The sequence below is a fragment of the Rhineura floridana genome, chromosome 2 (assembly GCF_030035675.1).
Source record: "Rhineura floridana isolate rRhiFlo1 chromosome 2, rRhiFlo1.hap2, whole genome shotgun sequence".
NCBI lineage: Eukaryota > Metazoa > Chordata > Lepidosauria > Squamata > Rhineuridae > Rhineura > Rhineura floridana.
This window is the reverse complement of record NC_084481.1, coordinates 97,343,079-97,362,828: the sequence shown is the minus strand read 5'-3', so window position 1 is coordinate 97,362,828 and position 19,750 is coordinate 97,343,079. Positions and strand designations below refer to the sequence as shown.

The following is a 19,750-nucleotide window of genomic DNA, read 5'->3' as shown; positions in this document are numbered from 1 at the left end:
CTGTCTCTTCACGGCTCATGGACTAGGCTGTCAGAGAATGAGGGGGGGAAACCCAAACCACCATTATTTAACAGCACTTCCATGTTTTCTAGTCTCATAGGTTATGTATGCATTTTTATTTTTGTTCAGAAACAGCTATCACTTTGCCTAAAAGACCTACCCATTTGATAGGCAAGGGAGCGGTCAAAGATTGCTTCACCCAATCTCGCATAACTTTTGCTGTGCTCCATATGGCAGTATTCTTTGTGGATATGCAGAAGCTTTTCTCCCTTTCTCATAACACTAAAAACCAGAGCCATCCAATGAAGCTGAATGTTGGAAAATGCATGAGGAAAAAAAAGGAAGAACTTCTTCACTCAATATGTAGTTAACCTATAGAATTTGCTCCCACTAGATGCAATGATGAATACCAAGCTGGATGGCTGTAAAAGAGGGTGAGGCTACCAATGGATGCTATCCACAGTGGCTATGTTCTCCCTCCATTGTCTGAGGCAGTATGCCCCTGCCAGCCAGTTGCTAGGAATCCCAAGTGGGGAGAGGGCTGTTGCACTTAGGGCCTGGTTATGGGTTTCCCATTGGCATCTGATTGGCCACTGTGAGAGCAGGATGCTGCTCTGATTGGGATTTTGGTCTGACACAGAAGGGCTCTTAAATACTGTCACCACATGGTTCACCTCATGTGGTGGAGGTGGTGATGTGATGCTGCTGTCACTGTCACCACATCCCACTGCCAATGAGAACCATTTAGGCAATCTGAGATTCATGTTTTCAGTGTGAAAAGCAGTTTTTAATTATACATTTTCTAGTTTTTAGTGGTAGTCTCCTGGAGTTTCTTTGGATGAGCATTCCCCACCTCCATCCCCCCCCCCCCATTTTAGTGCACACATTTTAGTATTTAGATTTTGGGGACCTAGAGATCTCCCCTTTTAAAACTATCACTTTTTGTTGTGGCCATTTTCTCAAGGAAGGGAATAAGAGTTACTGGGTTGAGAAGACTTGAGGTAGGCCTTCCTTAAGAAAAAAGCCAGTGGGGAGGGGGGAATAAAAATGGGAAGCATTAAGTAAACCAACCAACCCAGTGGTGGCTGGTGCCCATTGAGACTGGAAGGGTGGATTGCGGGGAAACAATAGACCAAGCCAACGCCAATGATAGGTGGAGCCAACTAATTCTAGTTTTGTCCCCATCCTCCTCCCTGCTGAGTTCCACAAAGGCAAACCTGAGATTAACAAGGAGAAAACAGATAGACAGGGCCAGGCCCTGGCCTGGTTATAAGTAAAAAGGCCAGCAGATACGATGGGGTGGCCAGGGGCAGACTACGATTGGTGGGGCACTGCCCCATTTGCCCTAGTGGACCAGCTTTTACTGAACCAGCCAGCTCCTTCAGTGGTACAATAAGATAGAAGGATCCAAACTGATGTGCAGGTGTGGAGGGCAGCTCCCATGACAGAAGAGCAACATGGGGAACTTCTTAATGTCCTCTTCACATTTCTGTGTTTGTTAGAGCCCAATTGAGTAAGCGCCTGAATCAGTTGACTGCTTCTCCTCACAACGACCTCCCAGTGTCTGGTTGCTCTGGTACATGGGACTGCTGGAAGTGCCTGGATGCAACACTTTCTCGGACACCTGGAGAGAGACAGAAATCTGTTACCTTTGTGGAGGAATCATTGTGATTACCTTTACACCCCACCTTTCCTCCAAGGAACTCAAGGTGGCATACTTAGTTCTCCTTACAACAACCCTGTAATTTAAGCTAAGAGAGAGTGACTGGCCAAAGTTACCCAATGAGAGCTTCATGGCCAAGTGGGGATTTGAACGTGGATCTCCTAGGTCTTAGTCCAACACTCTAATCACTATACCACACTGGCTGAACCATCTGACCATTTCTTCTCTCACTCTCCTGCGCAGACTGTGTACCAGCAGCATTCCACTGTTTTAAGTTTAGTTCACATTAAAATCCCACCCATCCTTCTCTAAGGAGCTAAGGGTACCAGACCTATTTCTTCCCCTTCCCCATTTTTATCCTTATCTTAACCCTTTTTATCTTAGTCTGATCCTCTTTAGCCTGCAATTTGTGCATTATCTATGGTTGCATTCGACAGCAGTTTATTCCGTTTTCACTGATGTTTCCTTTCCTGATAGTTTCTGTATTTTATCTGATCTTTCACACAATGTAAAAGCCACTTCTGGAAATCTAGTGGAAGTTTAGTGGTCATTTCTGTGTTAATTATTTCCAGGAAAAAATCTGCTTGCAACTCCATTGCCCCCCAAATTGCAGGAGTAAAGTGATGAAATTAGGGACAGTATACACCAGCATACAATTCTTTCCCACTGTTTTCATGGGGGATTTCCTGGGGGAACAGAAGTGTGCATGTGCAGGAAAGGTGAAGCAATAGCAACATGTTCAATGATACTCACTGTTGTGTCAAACCACACCCACCTGTGTGGATGAAATTTAGCACAACATGGAGGTATTTCAGTCAAAAAGCCACAGTTCCATAATGCCACAGATACTGCAGTGTGAAAGTAATGTTACAAACTGGGACAGAAGCACTACCAGTACAGTCAGTAAAACTAATATAATAAACCCCATGTCTGAATGCAGCCTATAGCTCTGTGCCACCTCTGTCCTTCAAATCAGAGTTCTGCTCTGAGGAAACTCTCGTATTCAATGTTCAAAATGAATACAACTTAAGCAAATTGCTTACTTTGTACTAGCTTACCCTGTTTTATTTTAAAAAATTCAACTTTCTTATTATACAGCCACAAGAGTCAGCAGGGATTTTTCGCCTTCCGCAATGTTAAATTGAAAATACCCCCCAGGCCATTCTGATGCTTCCCATAAGTGCATTTCAAAACAAAACCTTACAAAACTTATAGTTCTAAACTCAGAAACACTTGCTTAACAACCCTCTAAATCTTCATAGTGATACACAAAACAGTCAGAGAGAATGTTGTTGTTATATGACTTCAAGTCGATTACGACTTATGGCAACCCTATGAATCAGCGACCTCCGAAGTCAGAGAGAATAGAGAGTTCAAATTCTAAAAAGAGAGAGGGGGAAAAAAGACCCCTTTTGGACCTTTTTCTGTCAAGTGTTCTCATAATTTGTTGAAATTCATTAAAAATCAGCCATGTCCACAGAGTACCTGTATCCCTATTATTTATTTATTTATTTATTTTATTCAATTTCTATACCGCCCCATAGCTGAAGCTCTCTGGGCGGTTCACAACAGTAAAACTTCAATATACAATAAGCATAAAGAAAACTATTTAAACATACTAAACTACAAAAATACTAGTATACTAAAATGCTAAATTAAAATGCTAAAAAGTTAAAACATAGATGTTAAAATGTTAAAAATGTTAAAATGTTAAAATGCCTGGGAGAAGAGGAAGGTTTTAACCTGGCGCCGAAAAGATAGTAATGTTGGCGCCAGGCGTACCTCAACAGGGAGATCGTTCCACAGTTCGGGGGCCACCACTGAGAAGGCCCTTTTTCTTGTTGCCATCCTCCGAGCTTCCCTCTGAGTAGGCACCCGAAGGAGGGCCTTCGATGTTGAACGAAGTGTACGGGTAGGTTCATATCGGGAGAGGCGTTCCAACAGGTATTGTGGTCCCAAGCCGTGTAAGGCTTTATAGGTTAAAACCAGCACCTTGAATCGAGCCCGGAAACATATAGGCAGCCAGTGCAAGCGGGCCAGAATTGGTGTTATATGTTCGGACTGCCTGGTCCCTGTTAACAATCTGTCCGCTGCATTTTGCACGAGCTGCAGTTTCCGAACCGTCTTCAAAGGCAGCCCCACGTAGAGCGCATTACAGTAATCTAATTTAGAGGTTACCAGAGCATGAACAACTGAAGCGGGGTTCTCTCTGTCCAGATAGGGGTGTAGCTGGGCCACCAACCGAAGTTGGTAGAAAGCGTTCCGTGCCACCGAGGCTACCTGAGACTCAAGTGACAGAGATGGATCTAAAACAATGCCCAAACTACGAACCTGCTCCTTCAGGGGGAGTGCAACCCCATCCAGGACAGGATAAACATCCACCATCTGGTCAGAAGAACCACCCACTAACAGCATTTCAGTCTTGTCTGGATTGAGCTTCAGTTTATTAGCTCTCATCCAGTCCATTGTCGCGACCAGGCACCGGTTCAGCACATTGACAGCCTCACCTGAAAAAGATGAAAAAGAAGTAGAGTTGCGTGTCATCAGCATACTGGTGACAACGCACTCCAAAACTCCTGATGACCGCACCCAGTGGCTTCATGTAGATGTTAAAAAGCTTGGGGGATAGAACTGACCCCTGCGGAACTCCATACTGGAGAGCCCAGGGTGCCGAGCAGTACTCCCCATGCACTACCCTCTGGAGACGACCCGCCAAGTAGGAACAGAACCACTGCCAAGCAGTACCTCCAACTCCCAAATCAGCGAGTCTCCCCAGAAGGATACCATGGTCGATGGTATCAAAGGCCGCTGATAAGTCAAGGAGAATCAACAGAGTTACACTCCCCCTGTCTTTCTCCCGGCAAAGGTCATCATACCAAGGCTGTCTCTGTGCCAAACCCGGGCCTGAAACCCGATTGAAAATTGATCCAGATAATCGGTCTCATCCAAGAGTGTCTGGAGCTGGTCCGCAACCACTCGTTCCAGAACCTTGCCCAGGAATGGAACATTTGCTACCGGCCTGTAGTTATTAAAATTTTCCGGATCCAGGGAAGATTTCTTCAGAAGTGGTCTCACCACCGCCTCTTTTAGGCATTCAGGGACCACTCCCTCTCGTAATGAGGCATTAATCACTTCCCTGGCCCAGTCGGCTGTTCCATCCCTGCTAGCTTTTATTAGCCAAGAGGGGCAAGGATCCAATACAGAAGTGGTTGCACGCACCCGTCCAAGCACCCTGTCAACGTCCTCAAGCTGTACGAACTGAAATTCATCCAAAAAATCAGGACAAGACTGTGTTCTGGATACCTCATTTGATTCAACTGTGATAACATTGGAGTCCAAGTCCCGGCGGATGCAAAAGATTTTTTTCTGGAAGTGTCTAGCAAATGCATTGCAGCGGGCCTCAGATGGTTTGACCATGTCCCTAGGACCAGAATGTAATAGTCCTTGGACAATTTTGAAAAGCTCAGCTGGGCGGCAGATAGATGATGTAACAGTGGCAGCAAAATATTGCTTTTTTGCTGCTCTCACTGCCCCTGAATACAGCTTAGTATAGGCACTTACCAGTGCATGATTGCATCCGTCAGGAGTTCGTCTCCATCTGCACTCAAGCCGTCTCCTATATTGCTTCATCGCTCTCAGCTCCAGAGTATACCATGGAGCTGTATGAGCTCTACACAGGAGAGGGCGCATAGGAGCGATCATGTCAACTGCCCGGGTCATTTCTGTATTCCACAGTTCAACCAGGGTTTTGACAGGAGCGCCAGCCCTATCAGCCGGAAAACTCCCCAGAGTCCTGCTGACCTTGCCGCATACTCTGACCTTCATCTTCTGCATTTTAAAAGTTTAAAAAATGCCTGGCTGATTGTTAATTAATTTAAGAAATTTAGCATTGAAATTTAGCCTCCCACCCAAATTTACACCAAAGCTGTCGCTGGCCATATCCACACCAGACCTTTATTTCACTTTAGACAGTCATGGCTTCTCCCAAAGAATCCTGGGAATTGTAGTTAGTAAAGGGTAGCTTGGAAAAATTTGGTAACGTGCCTCTGAGCATATAACGAGTGGTGGCAACACCTGCAATCAGCCCAAATAACAAACAAGATATGTGCTCTGCTGGTATTGTTTTTGCAGGGTGGAAGCAACAATATTAAAACAGTTGATATAGTTCAAATAGTCACTTTAAATATGTTTCCTTTGTAATTTTAGTGAAGTTTCCTATAGTAAATCATTTTCTTTTGCTTTTCTTTCTGTGAATATGGGAAGTACAGCAACACTTTGCAACACTGACAAAAAGTTCCAAAAGCAATTGTGGAATAATGGCACTGACTGTTCTGCAGAATAATTTCCAATGGACATGAGGAGTGTCTCAGTTTGCACAAAACAGTGGAAGGTGAAATATATTCTAGCAAAATTCTAGGTGTGCTCTATGTTTTTAATTGACCATGCCCACCTTTCCTTAAGTGGAGTAGTTTAAGCATAGCAGACTGAAAACATGCATCTTGGGCAGGCCAAGTTTGTTTCTTCCAACAGCTAGAGTCATTGCTTAAGTAGCAACATATTGTAATCAGTCTGATTTTACATCAAAGTGCAGTTTCAGATTCAATTGTTAATGTGCCCAAAACAGAAATAGAACATAACCTCCAGTTTGAAACACAAAAGGCTGTCTTCACCATCATATGACATTGACCAAAAAAATGCTTTGAAATTAATAAAAATAAATTTGACACAGGTTTCTAGGATGAATGAGAGAAATAGAATTGGCTAGGTTAGATTCTCTGTAAAAACAGTAGTAACACAGAAAAGAAGCAAAGTAAGAACACCAACAAACATACAAAAATGTAATTCTACATCTTTGGAGATGGCAGGTGCTGCCACCACTCACCATATGCTCAGAGGCACACGTTACCAAATTCTTCCAAGTTACACAGTAAGTGGAATGGACTGTGAAAGACCAACCGAAATTGTGTTTGCATTTTGACAAATTTGTAGGGCAGTACAATATCTCAGACAGGAGGTCAGGTCTCCTGCTCCCCTGGTGCATTCACTATAGCTGCCCAATGTCCCTGCTTTTTAAAGTTTGATAGAAATATTTGTTGGCTATAGGTAAGTTTTTAAATCGTGAGGTTTTTTGCCTATTAGTGAATAGTATTTGAAATTCTTTGGGCAGCAAGTAGTGATACGGTAACCTATGAAAGTCTGCCCACTGACAGGTTGTGGTCTGCTACATTTAACGTATTACTGGCAACCTGGAGTTTGGGGTAGGAATGCAGGTGCTCTGCTTAGATCAGGCTGTAAGGGGAGGGTCAGAACAGAAGTAAGTGGGCAGCAGAGAGTGAATGGGAAGAACTGGAGGCCATAAAATCACCATGCAGCAATTCCATTCCTGGGTAATAAACCCTTTCTGTTAGATAAATATTGCAGTGGAGTGCAGATATAACTGATCTGTCATGACTGGTAGTTGAAATAATAAAAAATAAGGTTTACTACTGCAGTGAGATCAAGTCATGAAGCAGCCATGCTGCTTGTAGTCAGGGAGCCATTACTAACTAACTGAGAACAATGACAGGAAGAGAAGAGAGAAGAGGGAGGAGCAAAGTCTACAAAAAGCAACAAATACTACAGAGGAGGAATAGATTGCCTTTCTGTCTATTCCCCACCAGTTCAGGTTGCTTGTTACATGCATTGGCGCTGTACTCCCAACATCTGTCAGAGGCTAACAAAAAAATTAATAGTATTTGCAATCTCAGGATTGGGGAAGCAGATCTTGGCAGGGTCAAGTCTACAATGAACAGGCCCTCAACAGTGAGATTCCCTCCCCCTTGAGGTTAGGTTTGCACACTCCATCCCTCCGACTTTTGGAGGGGAGTAGTAACAAGCTATCCATTTCATTGTGCTTTTTGGTTTGAACTTACCTGAAAAATTTGGAGTGTTGATTCTGTGCTATTTTAGCTGCTATATGCTCTCTTTTGCTACATTAACTGTTGATTTGCAGTTTTAAAGAAAGAGTTGATTTGATTGATATTTTATCATGGTTTTATTCTCACTGTGTACTGCTTTGCCAGATCAGATGAGAGACAGCGATGAATCAGAACTGGATCCAGGAATATCAAGCCAGACAGAAAGACAGGGTAAGGGAGAAGCAAATTGGGGGGGGGGGAATAGGGTAAGTCAAATGTTTAAGGGGAAAGGTTTTACTGCAAGCTGAAAACAATCCTGGCTGTCCCAAGGGAAATCACAGCCTCTTATGGGTCATGTTTACATGTAATGCTAAGCCAAACTATGGCTTAACACAAACAAGGAAACATTTTGGTGCACAGTTAGAAAGTTGTGGCTGTTTTGCTCCTCCTCAGCTTCTGTTGTTGCCATACTACTGTGGTTTGTCTTAGCATTACATGTGAACCCAAGCTCACCAAGAACAAGAATCTGGTTACAGTTCATGGATTGTTTAGAGTGAGACAAACCACAGCCTAGGTTTACACATAATGCTAAGCCAAACCATTGTTTAGCTCCTAGTAGCACAATAGTAGGAATGAAACACCTGCAATTTCTAACTGCACCAGCATGCTTGCTGATTCATGCTCAGCCATTGTTTGGTTTAGTGTTATGTGCAAATGAGGCTGTGGGGGAGGGGAGGTAAAATGAGGAGTAGAGGTGAGTCTTCCCATACTGAGCACACATTACAATTATTGGTCTTCAGCTGGAGGACCAGGATGCACTACTGGGTCATAACTTGACATAAGATGGGTTACAACAGCACCACTACCCCCATAAAAAAATAAGAAGTATGCCCCCCAAATGCCTGCCTGGACCAAAAGTGGGTCCAGGTCTGAAGAGGTTCAGAGCCAGTGGATGAAATCATGCCATAGGGATGGATGCCTTTTGTGGGCAGAGATGGAACAGTAAATGTAACTGTGTACTGCAGAAACTCACCTGTTCAAATTTCTTGGCCTTGTATTGATCTGCTCCCTTCAGGAAGTTGAGGAGAATGATGTCACACAGGACCGTCCCCTGAAGTGGAAAAAGAACAGATGAGATGGCCTTTTATGGGAGAAATGGGCAGGCAAAATGGTACAGCAGAAGAAGTAACTCTGAGCATAACTGCTGATTGATACATCAACCAAAATTTCAGATAACCCCCCCAACAATTTCCTGTCCAAAATGGGGCTCAATTGTTGACCCTCTGGAGCTCTCTAAAACCCAGAACTCCCTCATCCTCCCCAGCCAGAGACTCCAAGTGGGTGAAGAGGAGCTGCCACTGGAGGGGGTTCTTGGAGTGGGCATGGATAGCTCTGTGCAATCCCTTCCTCATGATCTCAGTTTTGGTACCTTTGGAAGGAAAAGGGGTACCTGGTGTTTTTATTGTGCTTTTTAAAAAATTCTATTCTACCTTTCTACATTCAAGTTTTTAAAAACTACTTTTAAAACAATACAAAAACAAAAATATAAAACCCCTTCTACAGGGAGCTGTCAGGATAATTAGCTATAAATATCTGGGCTTTTCTGACATCTAATATTTTCATGTTGATGTTTTATTGTTAATTGCTATGGGATGTTTTATGGGAAGCTATTCATAAACAAGCAAGTTTATTGTCATTTAAACCAGCCAAGAGACTACAGACTCCTAATGAAGGAATACTTAGGAAAGAAACAGGATGACCAGATATGCTGAAGTGAAAGTTGTGTGATCCAAGCCCCTTAACAAACAGGTCATTCCATCAGCAAGACTTGGAGACTACGTGTGGATTCCTGAACTTCCACAATTCCATCAGAAAGGTGCCATCTTGGATATACCAGGAAGATGACGCTTCTCCACTCTGATGGCCTTGGACTGTTAACACTGCCCTGGAAAGGCATACACTAGATATGCCATATAGCTTTGTTTCACCATAAGTAAGCTCTAAGGCAGCCTTTCCCAACCGGTGTGCCTCCAGATGTTGTTGGACCACAACTCCCATCAGCCTCAGCCATTGGCAATGCTGGCTGAGGCTGATGGGAGTTGTGGTCCAACAACATCTGGAGGCACACCGGTTGGGAAAGGCTGCTCTAAGGCATGGATGGGGAAACCTCAACCCCAGGGGCAAAACATGGCCCTTCAGGTCTTTCCCAAGTCCACACTCCTTACTGGTCCCTGCTTTGCACTCTCCTTGAGTGTTCTTGCCTGGCTGGAATGAATCCTTGAGCTCTGATAATGCCACTGATGGATGGAAGCTAGAGAGGGGGTACAAGTATGTGTGTGTATATAAACTAGCCTACTGTACAAAGGTGAAATTCAATTTTTTTCCTCCACCAACTTTTGCTCCTGGCCCTGCCCACTACTAGCATGTGGCCCATGGAAGGTGTCCCAGAAGGAACATAGGAAGCTGCCTTATACCTAGTCAGACCATCTAGCTCAGTATTGGTCCATCTAGCTCTCCAGGGTTTCAGGAGTCTCTCCCAGCCCTACCTGGACATGCTGGGAATTGAACCTGGGACCTTCTGGTCTGCCACTGAGCTATGGCATCCCCCAATGCAGCCCATGGACTGGAAAAGGTTCCCAAGCCCTGCTCAAGGGAACTTTGCCCTAAGGAGATGTGCCAAGGTTTGAGAACTAAGGCCAATGAATGGTGGGCAAGTCTCTTTCTCTCAGACCTTACCAGCTCTGTGGAACAGACAATGAAAACATAGAAGATGTGACAAAACCTTTGGCAAACCAAAATGCTTACCACCCCAACAGATGTGAAAGCTGCCACGGTATTGATGAGAGTTGGGATGATGTTGAATTTTCCAGCCTGAGGAGATACAAGGCACAGTTAGCTTTCCCTCAAAGAATCAGAGGGTTGGGACAAACGTGAGCAAAATATTATGGCACCAAACTAACTCTTCCTATTGCTATGAAATGGCTTCTTTGGCTATTCATGAAACCACCACTCTGTTAGCTCGTGTCTCTCTGTGGAACGGCCACAGTGGTGGATGGCACCACCTTAATCATTCCAGGTTACCATCTTTGCAGTGGGCATGGATGTCACTTTGATTGTCAAGAATCCATAGTACCATAATACCACAAGTGGTACTTAGGGGCAGGTTACTTCACTGTATACCTCCAGTTGATCAGAATGAGGCTGTGTATACAACACCATACATTTAAAGGATACCCTGTGCTTACCTAAGTCATAAAGGATATTCCACAAATAATACTGGGATCTGTAGTCTGATGAGGGTGCTGAGAATTCTAGCTCTGCGTGGGATAAATTACAGTTCCCAGGATTCTTGGAAGTTGTGCTTTATATGTATGCTGTGTATGCTATTGGAATGTATGCTACGCAACTCTGCTATGCAACTCAATAGAATTCCAATAGGTTATGGGCACCAGCCATGCAAATGGAGATTTGAGCAATTAAAGGAGCTATTGTGTTTGAATCAAGGAAGCTATTAGAGACCTTCAGAGTTTTAGTCAGTGAAGAGTTGAGGCTTTTACTTAGGATGGCCAGCATGACTGAGTGGCTAGGTCTCCACAGACTGGAACCCAGAGGATGGAAACTGTGGGAATTTCGCATGCAAAAACACCTGAAGCAACAGAAGCTGTTGGAAGTAATTACAGGATTGGAGCCAGGAGAAGGTGCTTCTCGGGAGGAACAAAGAATTTGGACTGAGAAAGAAAGTATAAGACCTCATCACTAAATGTGTAAGTGGCTCTCAGATTCCCCTGATTATGAATTCTAAAAACACCAGAGAGATGTGGAAAACTCTTGAATCCCATCATAATCCGAAAAGCCAGGGACATCTGACTGCAGTGTTAAGAAGTCTTATTAATTTACAAATGAGGGATGATTTTTTTGAGGAACATCTTACAAAATTCATGGTGCTAGTCCAAGGGATAGAGGAAGCAGGCACAGTTTTGGAAGGGCCAGTTCAAATAGCTTTATTTCTGGACTCACTTCCAAAATATATGGAGACTTTTGTAGTTATAATGCAACAACAAAACAAAACTCTAAACGAGATTATTTCTGAAGTTAGAGTGCAGTTCTTTCAGAAGAACAAGGGAAAAACTGATGCAAGAGAAGACGGAGTCTCCTCTTTCTTAAGTAAACAAACTGGCCAAGCTTCTAACCGACAGCCAGTCAGATGCAGATTTCAAGAACAAAGGGAATCCAAAGGTGTGAAAGCCAAGGGTTGCTATCTATGCAATTCAGAAAAACACATTGAAGACCAATGTGACAAGAAAGGGAAGCCTGAAAGAAATAAAGAATTTAAAGGGACAGAAAAGTGCAAAGGGCTTTCAAGTAACTCATGTTGAAAAATGTTATGACAATAAATTCTATATTGATTCAGGAGCAAGTGCTCATCTAATAAATGAAAAAGCTTTGTTTGAAGATTTAACCTCATATGAAGGCACAGTTAAATTGGCTGACTCGAGAGTCCTCCCCATAAAGGTGCAGGGAGATGCTAAGCTGTTTTGCCAGACTCCAAGCGGCACTGAGGAAATTTATCTCAGGAATGGGCTCTCGACCCCAGGAATCTCAAACAATTTAATTTCTGTTAATGAAGCTACAAACAATGGGTGCTCCGTGTTATTTGAACAAGATTCTTGCATAATTTCTAGAGATGGTGAAATTTTATGCACAGCTACTAAGCGAAAGGGAATGTATGAAGTGGATCAACAAAGTCCACAAGCTAATGTTGTGAAAGAATGCTGTAACAAGTCTAGTTTACATTTAAGGCATAAAAGATTAGGGCATAGAGATATTGAAAAGATTAAACCCCTTCAAAATAATAATTTAGTAAGAGGCATGAAAATTGAACCCTGCCAAGAAAAGGGGAGATGCACATGCTGTGTTAAAGCAAAAGGGACCCGACCCAGTTTTCCTGAGCAGAGTGAAAGGAAGACTAAGCGCCCCTAGAGTTGATTCACAGTGACATTGTGAAATGCCAATTCATTCACATGGCGGAAATAAATATATTGTGAGCTTTATTGATGATTTTTCAGGATTCACTGTAACCTATATGTTGAAGGAGAAGGGTCAAATGCTTCAGAAACTCAAAGAATATGTGGCAATGGTGACCACTAAATTTCAGAAAAAACCACAGATTCTACATTCTGATAATGGGGGAGAGTACATGTCACATGCTACCCAGCAGTTTCTGCTTGAAAATGGGATTGAGCATCAAACCACTGTACCCCACAACCCAGAGCAGAACGGAGTCTCGGAGAGAAAATTCAGAACCCTTATTGAGATGGTGAGATCCATGCTAGAAGATGCCAATCTCCCACAGAAGCATTGGGGAGAGGCAGTGTATACTGCCACCTATCTACAAAATTGTTTGCCAACAAAGGTGAATGGCAACAAGACTCCGTTCAAATTATGGTATGGGCGCATACCCAGTTTGGCTCATATAAAGGTGTTTGGATCGAAAGTGTATGGTCACATTCCACACCAGAAGAGAACCAAATTGGACAAAACTACAAAGGAAGGAATCTTCATTGGATATTCTTCAAAACAAAAGGGATACAGAATCCTAAATCCCAAAACAGAAAGGATTGAAATCCAAAGAGCTGTCTACTTTGATGAAGGTCATGGTGCATTCCAACCAGAAGGGGCACCATTCCAAGACCACAACAGTGAAGAAGATGAAGTAGAAATACCATACAGCACTACAGATTACAGCAACATGCCAGCACTGGAGGTCAGTGAGGAATTAAAGCAAGAAGGGGAACCTGCACAGCCAGAAGGGGCAGCAGAGAGTCCTGTACCAAGACGCTCTAACTGCACCAACAGAGGTGTACCTCCACTGAGACTGTCCTACCGGGCAACAGCTGATGAACTTCCAGAGCCTGAGACCTGGAAAGATATTGAAGCCTTACCCAAAGCTGAAGCTGAGAGGTGGAGGCAGGCAGCCAAGGAAGAGCTGGAAGCTCTACACAAGAACAAAACTTGGACACTGACCAAGCTTCCTCAAGGAAGGAAAGCTGTAGGTTGCAAGTGGGTATTCAAGAAAAAGCCAGATGCTGAAGGGAACATTGAGAGATACAAGGCAAGACTAGTGGCCAAAGGATACTCTCAAAAGTATGGACAAGACTACCATGAACCCTTTGCTCCTGTAGTCAAACATACAACAATCAGAACTCTACGAAGTGTTGCTGCTAACAAGAAAATGCAGGTGGAACACATGGATATAAAAACAGCGTTCTTGCATGGGGAAGTAGAAGAGGAAATGTACATGCAACAACCACCAGGTTTTGAAATACAAGGAAAGGAAACCCCAGTATGCAAACTGCAAAAGAGCATCTATGGACTGAAACAAGCAGCAAGAGCATGGAATGACAAACTGAACCAAATGCTCTTGAAACAAGGCTATAAAAGAGGCGAAGCAGACCAATGCCTATATAGCAGATTCAAGAACAACAAATGGACTTATATTTTGATTTATGTAGATGATTTACTACTGGCTTATGAGAATCCACAAGACAAGCAAGAGTTAGTAAATAATCTAAGCAAGGAAGTTGAAGTGAAATGTCTAGGCAACATCACATACTACCTTGGAATACAAATTGAAAGAGAGGACGATGGATCCTTTCTTCTAAACCAAAAACAAAAGATTCAAGACCTACTTGAGAGTCTAGGACTGAAGGATGCACATCCAGCACCTACACCAATGGAAGGAGGATACTTGAAACCAGACCAGAACAATCAACCCTGGGAAGACAACGAAAGGTACAGACAAACTATAGGGAAAACTCCTGTACATCAGCACAAAAACCAGACCAGATGTGGCGGTAGCAGTGGGATACCTTTGCAGAAAAACCAGCTTGCCAAACAAGAAAGACTGGGAAGCAGTCAACAGAGTGGCAAGATATCTGAAAGGCACTGCAAACTTAAAACTAAAGCTATCAGCTACTCAAGATCCTAAACTTCTAGGATATGCTGATGCTGACTGGGCTGGAGACACCAAAGATCGTAAGTCAACCAGTGGAAACTTGTTCTACTATGGGCAGTCACTTATCCGCTGGACAAGTCGAAAGCAAGAGACTGTAGCACACTCATCTACTGAGGCTGAATACATGTCAGCTGATGAGGCATGCAAGGAAATGCTGTGGCTACGCAAGCTTCTGGGAGACTTGGGCATATCTGAACCAGAGCCTATCAGAATACTTGGGGACAATCAAGCCTGCATAAGACTTGCAGAATCAGAACGGCAAAGTTCTCACATTAAGCACATTGATGTGAAGTTCCACTACCTAAAGGACACAAGGGAGAAAGGACTTCTAGAGATGACGTACTGTCCAACAGAAGAGATGACAGCTGATGCCTTGACCATACCATTGGGCAAAGTCCGACACCAGAAACTACGAGGCAAGATGCACCTTGCAGAATGAACGAAGTTCTCGTTGAGAAGGGGTATTGGAATGTATGAAGTTCAACTCCAACTTGGTGGGTTGAGGCTGCATTGGGGTTAATAAGGGTAGCTAGAGAGCTAGACCTCTTGCTGGTTGAGGCTATACCTATCCCTTTGATCCTGCTGCCTCTCCCCTTCCTGCTAGGCTGATAAGCAAAGGAATGTTGATCCCAGTTCCTTCCCGCCTTTCTCAGTGTTCTCTTTCTCTCGAGAGGGGAGCAGACATCTTCTCTTTATCTCTCTCCTCTCAACCAGGATGAGGGCCAGCACTGGGACCAGTGCAGGCTGCTCCAGCATAGCCAGTTAGCTAGATATAGAACTCTTTCCTATCAAGCATGTACTTCCAGAATAAAGTAGTAGTTTCTTATTTTAAAGCTTAAAGTCTCTGTCTGACTAATTTGCAGGGAAGGTAGAATCTTAGCAAAGATTCAAACACACACACACACACTAAACTTGCTCAATACTCTCCGTTCCGCAGTGCTACGCATCTCTGCTACGCAACTCAACAGAATTCCAATATATACAGCCTGAGAGAACAGAAGCCCTGACTCCTCACAGATAGAAACAATGTGAGGTTAGCTAAGATGGAACTTGTGTACTTGTACCCATTTCCCTGATGGAAGGTTTGAAACAATATAAGATAGGTAGAAAACCCAAAGATAAACAAAGGGTTTTACCAACTTAGACCCTGCAGCCTCAGATGGTTGCCTGGTTAACAGCTGCCATCACCCAAAATGGGCATTTAATGATTGATATCTTTTCACTTTTGGCCTTATGATTTGGAGATGCCTCCAAGTCTCATCTAAAATTAAAGTAGAGAGTTTTAAGTATAGGTAAGTACAGGATATTTATAGGACACACTGCATATTAGATTAGTCATGTGTTTTTAAAAAGCATTCATTCATTTCATTCATTCATTCACTGGCGATCACTTGTGGCCGAGTAAGATTGTCTTCCAAGATAAGGTCTTGAATAGTGGGTCCGTAAGTGGCTGTGGAGGCCAAGTCTGGATCTGCACAGCCTCCCACAGTGAAGACATATTGAAGGACAGCAAGACTGTGTGAAGCTGCTTCAAAGAGTGACCAAATTAATAATAATTATACATATTCAGCAATGTGTCTCTAAAGGTCAAACTAGATACTGTAACAAAAGAAACGCCTGCTGGATTAGACCAATGGCCCATCTAGTCTAGCATCCAGCCACAGGACTGGTCCTTGCATACTTGTTTTCTGTTTACTAAAGAGCTCTGAGAAGCCCAACCTAGATCTGGACCACGGTGCCAATGAATGGAGCTCTAACCTTTGCCTCCTGCTGCAGTCTTCTATTGGCCCAGGAAGGAGGCTGACAATTCCTTCCTCCATGTATAAAATTGGAGTCTAGGATATGCAGGTAGCTAGCAAACGACAGCAAGCCCCCAACATCACAACGAAGATCAAAAGCCTTCTCTGGATATCTGTTATCATCAGATTCAAACATATTACTATTAAGTTATTTAAAGGAATTAATTATTGATGTGGACTTGGTGCTTAATTTTTATCTAACTGCCAAGATCTGTACTGCAGTAAAATGGAAGAAAAATAGTGCTCCTCCAATTCTGAAATGGTATAATAGAATATGGAATATAATAATATAATCTAAATTAACATATTACAGAAGAATATCTAGCAGCAGATGAATAAATTTGTTAAAAGATGGTTTTATTTGTAGTGTTTTAGAATAACATCAGAAAAGCCCTGCTGGATTAGGCCAGAGACTCATCTGGCCCAGTATCCTGTTCTCGCAGTGGCCAACCAGAACAGCACTCTTCCCACCTGAGATTCCCAGCAACAGGTATTCAGGGGCATACTGCCTCTGACAGTGGAGGTAGTACATTATCCTCCATGAATCTGTCCAATCCTCTTTTAAAGCCAACCAAGTTGGTGGACGTCACCAGAATTCCATAGTTTAACTATGTGCTAAGTAAAGTTATCATGCCTCCTCTTACTCTTAAAAGATGCCCAAATGTTGTAACCTTTCCTCAAAGGGGAGGTGTTCCAGACCCTTGATCATTTTGGTTGCCCTTTTTCCACAGCTTGGAAAAGTTACTTTTTTTGAACTACAACTCCCATCAGCCCAATCCAGTGGCCATACTGGCTGGAGCTGATGGGAGTTGTAGTTCAAAAAAAGTAACTTTTTCACGCTCTGTCTTTTTCTGAACCCTTTCTAGCTCTACAATGTCATTTTTGAGGAGAGACAACCAGAACTGTACGCCATTTCCAAGTGCAGTAGCACCATAGATTTACAGAATGGCATTTTGATATCAGCAGCTTTATTTTCAAACCCTTTCAGGACAATAGTCAATATTATACTTCCTTTGCTTTGTTGCAATTATGAATGTGGTATTATTTTGAGATTATAAATATGTATAATTTCCCTGGCTTTTCTTTTTAAGGTCACAGGAATATGAGGTTAACTTCTTTCAGAAATATAGATCTGAATCCAGACTGTCAGCTGCACTTTAGAACCCATCAAAATAAATAGCACTTGAGTCACAACAAACTTGTTCCACTTTTTTCAGTGGGACAGGACCTAATTGCAGCCAAATTTAGGCTTCAGTCCTTACTCCAATTACCTGAAAGTAAGTCCCACTGAATTCAATAGGGCTTACTTCTGAGCAGACATGGTTAGGATTGCAGTCTCAGACTGGAGCCAATGAATCCTCTTCTTTAAACTAAAACCCTTTACATACTTACCTGGAAGTATGTCCCATTGATTTCCATGAGGCTTATTCTGGACAGACATGCATAGGATTGCACTATAAATGTGCCTTGCAAGACTTACTACTTTTGTGAAAGCATAAGGAACCTGGGCTTTTGATCCTCTGGATATTATTTAAGATTTAATTTTCTCCCACCATATCTCATCAGGCCTCTGTCCAGCCATTGCTCTCTGTTTGCATAGTTGCCCTGCCCTACTCACATTCCCATAAACCAGAACATCAAAGCGAATGCCATATGCCTTCATCAGTGTGCGGAACTCTGTGCCATTATCTTGCTTGTAGTACTTGGCATATCTGTGGGTGAGGGAAAGGTATACACACATAGGCCTGTTTATGCTGACACCAAATATATGATTGATTGTACACATAGACACATCCTTGCAACATGAAAGGTAATGGAGAGATGCTCTGGGGAGATCTGATTTTGCTGAAACAGTACAAAAAGAGCTAGCAAGCTGTGAACATGTAATAGCTGCCTCCTGACTTACCAGCTTGTGGCTAGATTACACTAAGGCAGTCATTTGCATACTGTGGGTTGTGTCCAAAAAAGCCACCCAGTTCACATAAGGACTTCTGCTTGCACAATGGAACTTCCCTCTCCCCTCCCCCATACCCCCAAATCTTCTCTGGAGGATTGGAGGACACCCCTCCCCTGAACAGATTTGACAAGCGTGCAAGGGAAGGAGACAGAAAGGAAGCTCCACTGCACAAGCAGAAATCTTTGTGCAAACAGGACAACTTCATTGGATACAACCCTGTGTGTCTAAACACACTACCGCATAGTGATGAAACCTCCTAATGCATCATGGGAAGTAAATGGAATAATTAAATAATTCCTGCAACTCAAAAATACACAGGAAGTTGAGCTAAAACGAGCCAGACCACTGGTCCATTAGCTCAGTATTGTCTTTTTCACTGGTCTTCAATGGGTACATTGGGACCCACTACTGGGTTGTAGCTTGATCCAGGATGGGCCACGACAGCAGTACTAGCACCATACAAATACATGGTAAATGAATGAATGAATAAATAAATAAATAAATAAATAAAGGGTCTCCAAATACATGCTTGGGTTTAAAGGTAGATCCCAAGTCTGAAAAGCTTGAAGACTATTGGTTTTCTCTGACTGACAGCAGCTCTCCAGACTCTCAAACAGGGAACTTTCCTATCACCTACCTCATCATTTACCTAGAGTTGGTCACGTTCTGTATGCAGATTATGTACTCTGCTGCTGAATGTCCATCCATCCCCTCCATTCTCTGTATATGGATGGCAGAGTGAGGGCATTTATTTATGCACATAACAGATGTGTCATATGTGTGAGACGAGTTCTGCAGTTGATGACTTGTATACAATGACAGATCTCTCTGGTGTGTTTGTACAGAAGAAAATGGACTATGCAGGTGGAAAATGTGTGGGTGAGTGCGGCAGTACAAGGGACAGTATGTTCACAAGCCAGAGTGAGGTCGGAAATGTGGAAAGGAATAATTGTTTACAAAGTTATTAGGAAGGAAGGATTTCAGAGTATTGATTTACGACTGAAGGTCTGGACTTACCTGAAATTGTATCCAGGAGAGACTTTGTTTTTTTCAGAGACTCTGTCAAGCCGGTTAAAAGAATAGCTGGGGACGCAGCGATCCCAAGAAAGATCCAGGTCACACACCCATCCAATCTTAATCCCGATTACCCCACCCTGCACAGAAAAACACACCTTTAGAAAAACCTCCATACACAGAGCGGAGGGAGTTCTCAGCCACTAAGGAAAAGGGAAGAACTTCAGATACACAAAGCCAGTTCACTAATAGGGGAAAAACCTTGCGGTTTAAGAATGTACCTATAGCCCACAGATATTTCTATCCAATTTTAAAAAGCAGGGAAGTTAGGCAGCTATACTGAATGCACCAGGTGAGCAGGAGACCTGACCTTCTCTCTGAGATATGGGACTGCCCTACAAAGTT

The 19,750-nt window shown here is 43.1% G+C and overlaps 1 protein-coding gene across 5 annotated transcripts in view; it reads right to left on the bottom strand.

Annotated features, from left to right (window-relative positions):
• Positions 1-867: 867 nt before the first annotated feature.
• Positions 868-19,750, bottom strand: part of P2RX3 (purinergic receptor P2X 3) — a 72,389-nt gene continuing 53,506 nt past the window's right edge. For 4 of the 5 annotated variants that reach the window (XM_061609621.1, XM_061609619.1, XM_061609620.1 and 1 more), the window contains exons 9-13: positions 19,349-19,485; positions 17,993-18,086; positions 10,366-10,431; positions 8,594-8,671; positions 868-1,624 (exon numbers count right to left, since the gene is read on the bottom strand). In XM_061609621.1, the coding sequence (XP_061465605.1) occupies positions 1,499-1,624; positions 8,594-8,671; positions 10,366-10,431; positions 17,993-18,086; positions 19,349-19,485 (501 nt within the window). In that variant the 3' untranslated portion in view covers positions 868-1,498. Of the gene's footprint in view, positions 1,625-7,688; positions 7,755-8,593; positions 8,672-10,365; positions 10,432-17,992; positions 18,087-19,348; positions 19,486-19,750 lie in introns of those variants that run through there. The other variant, XM_061609618.1, reaches the window with a different exon arrangement.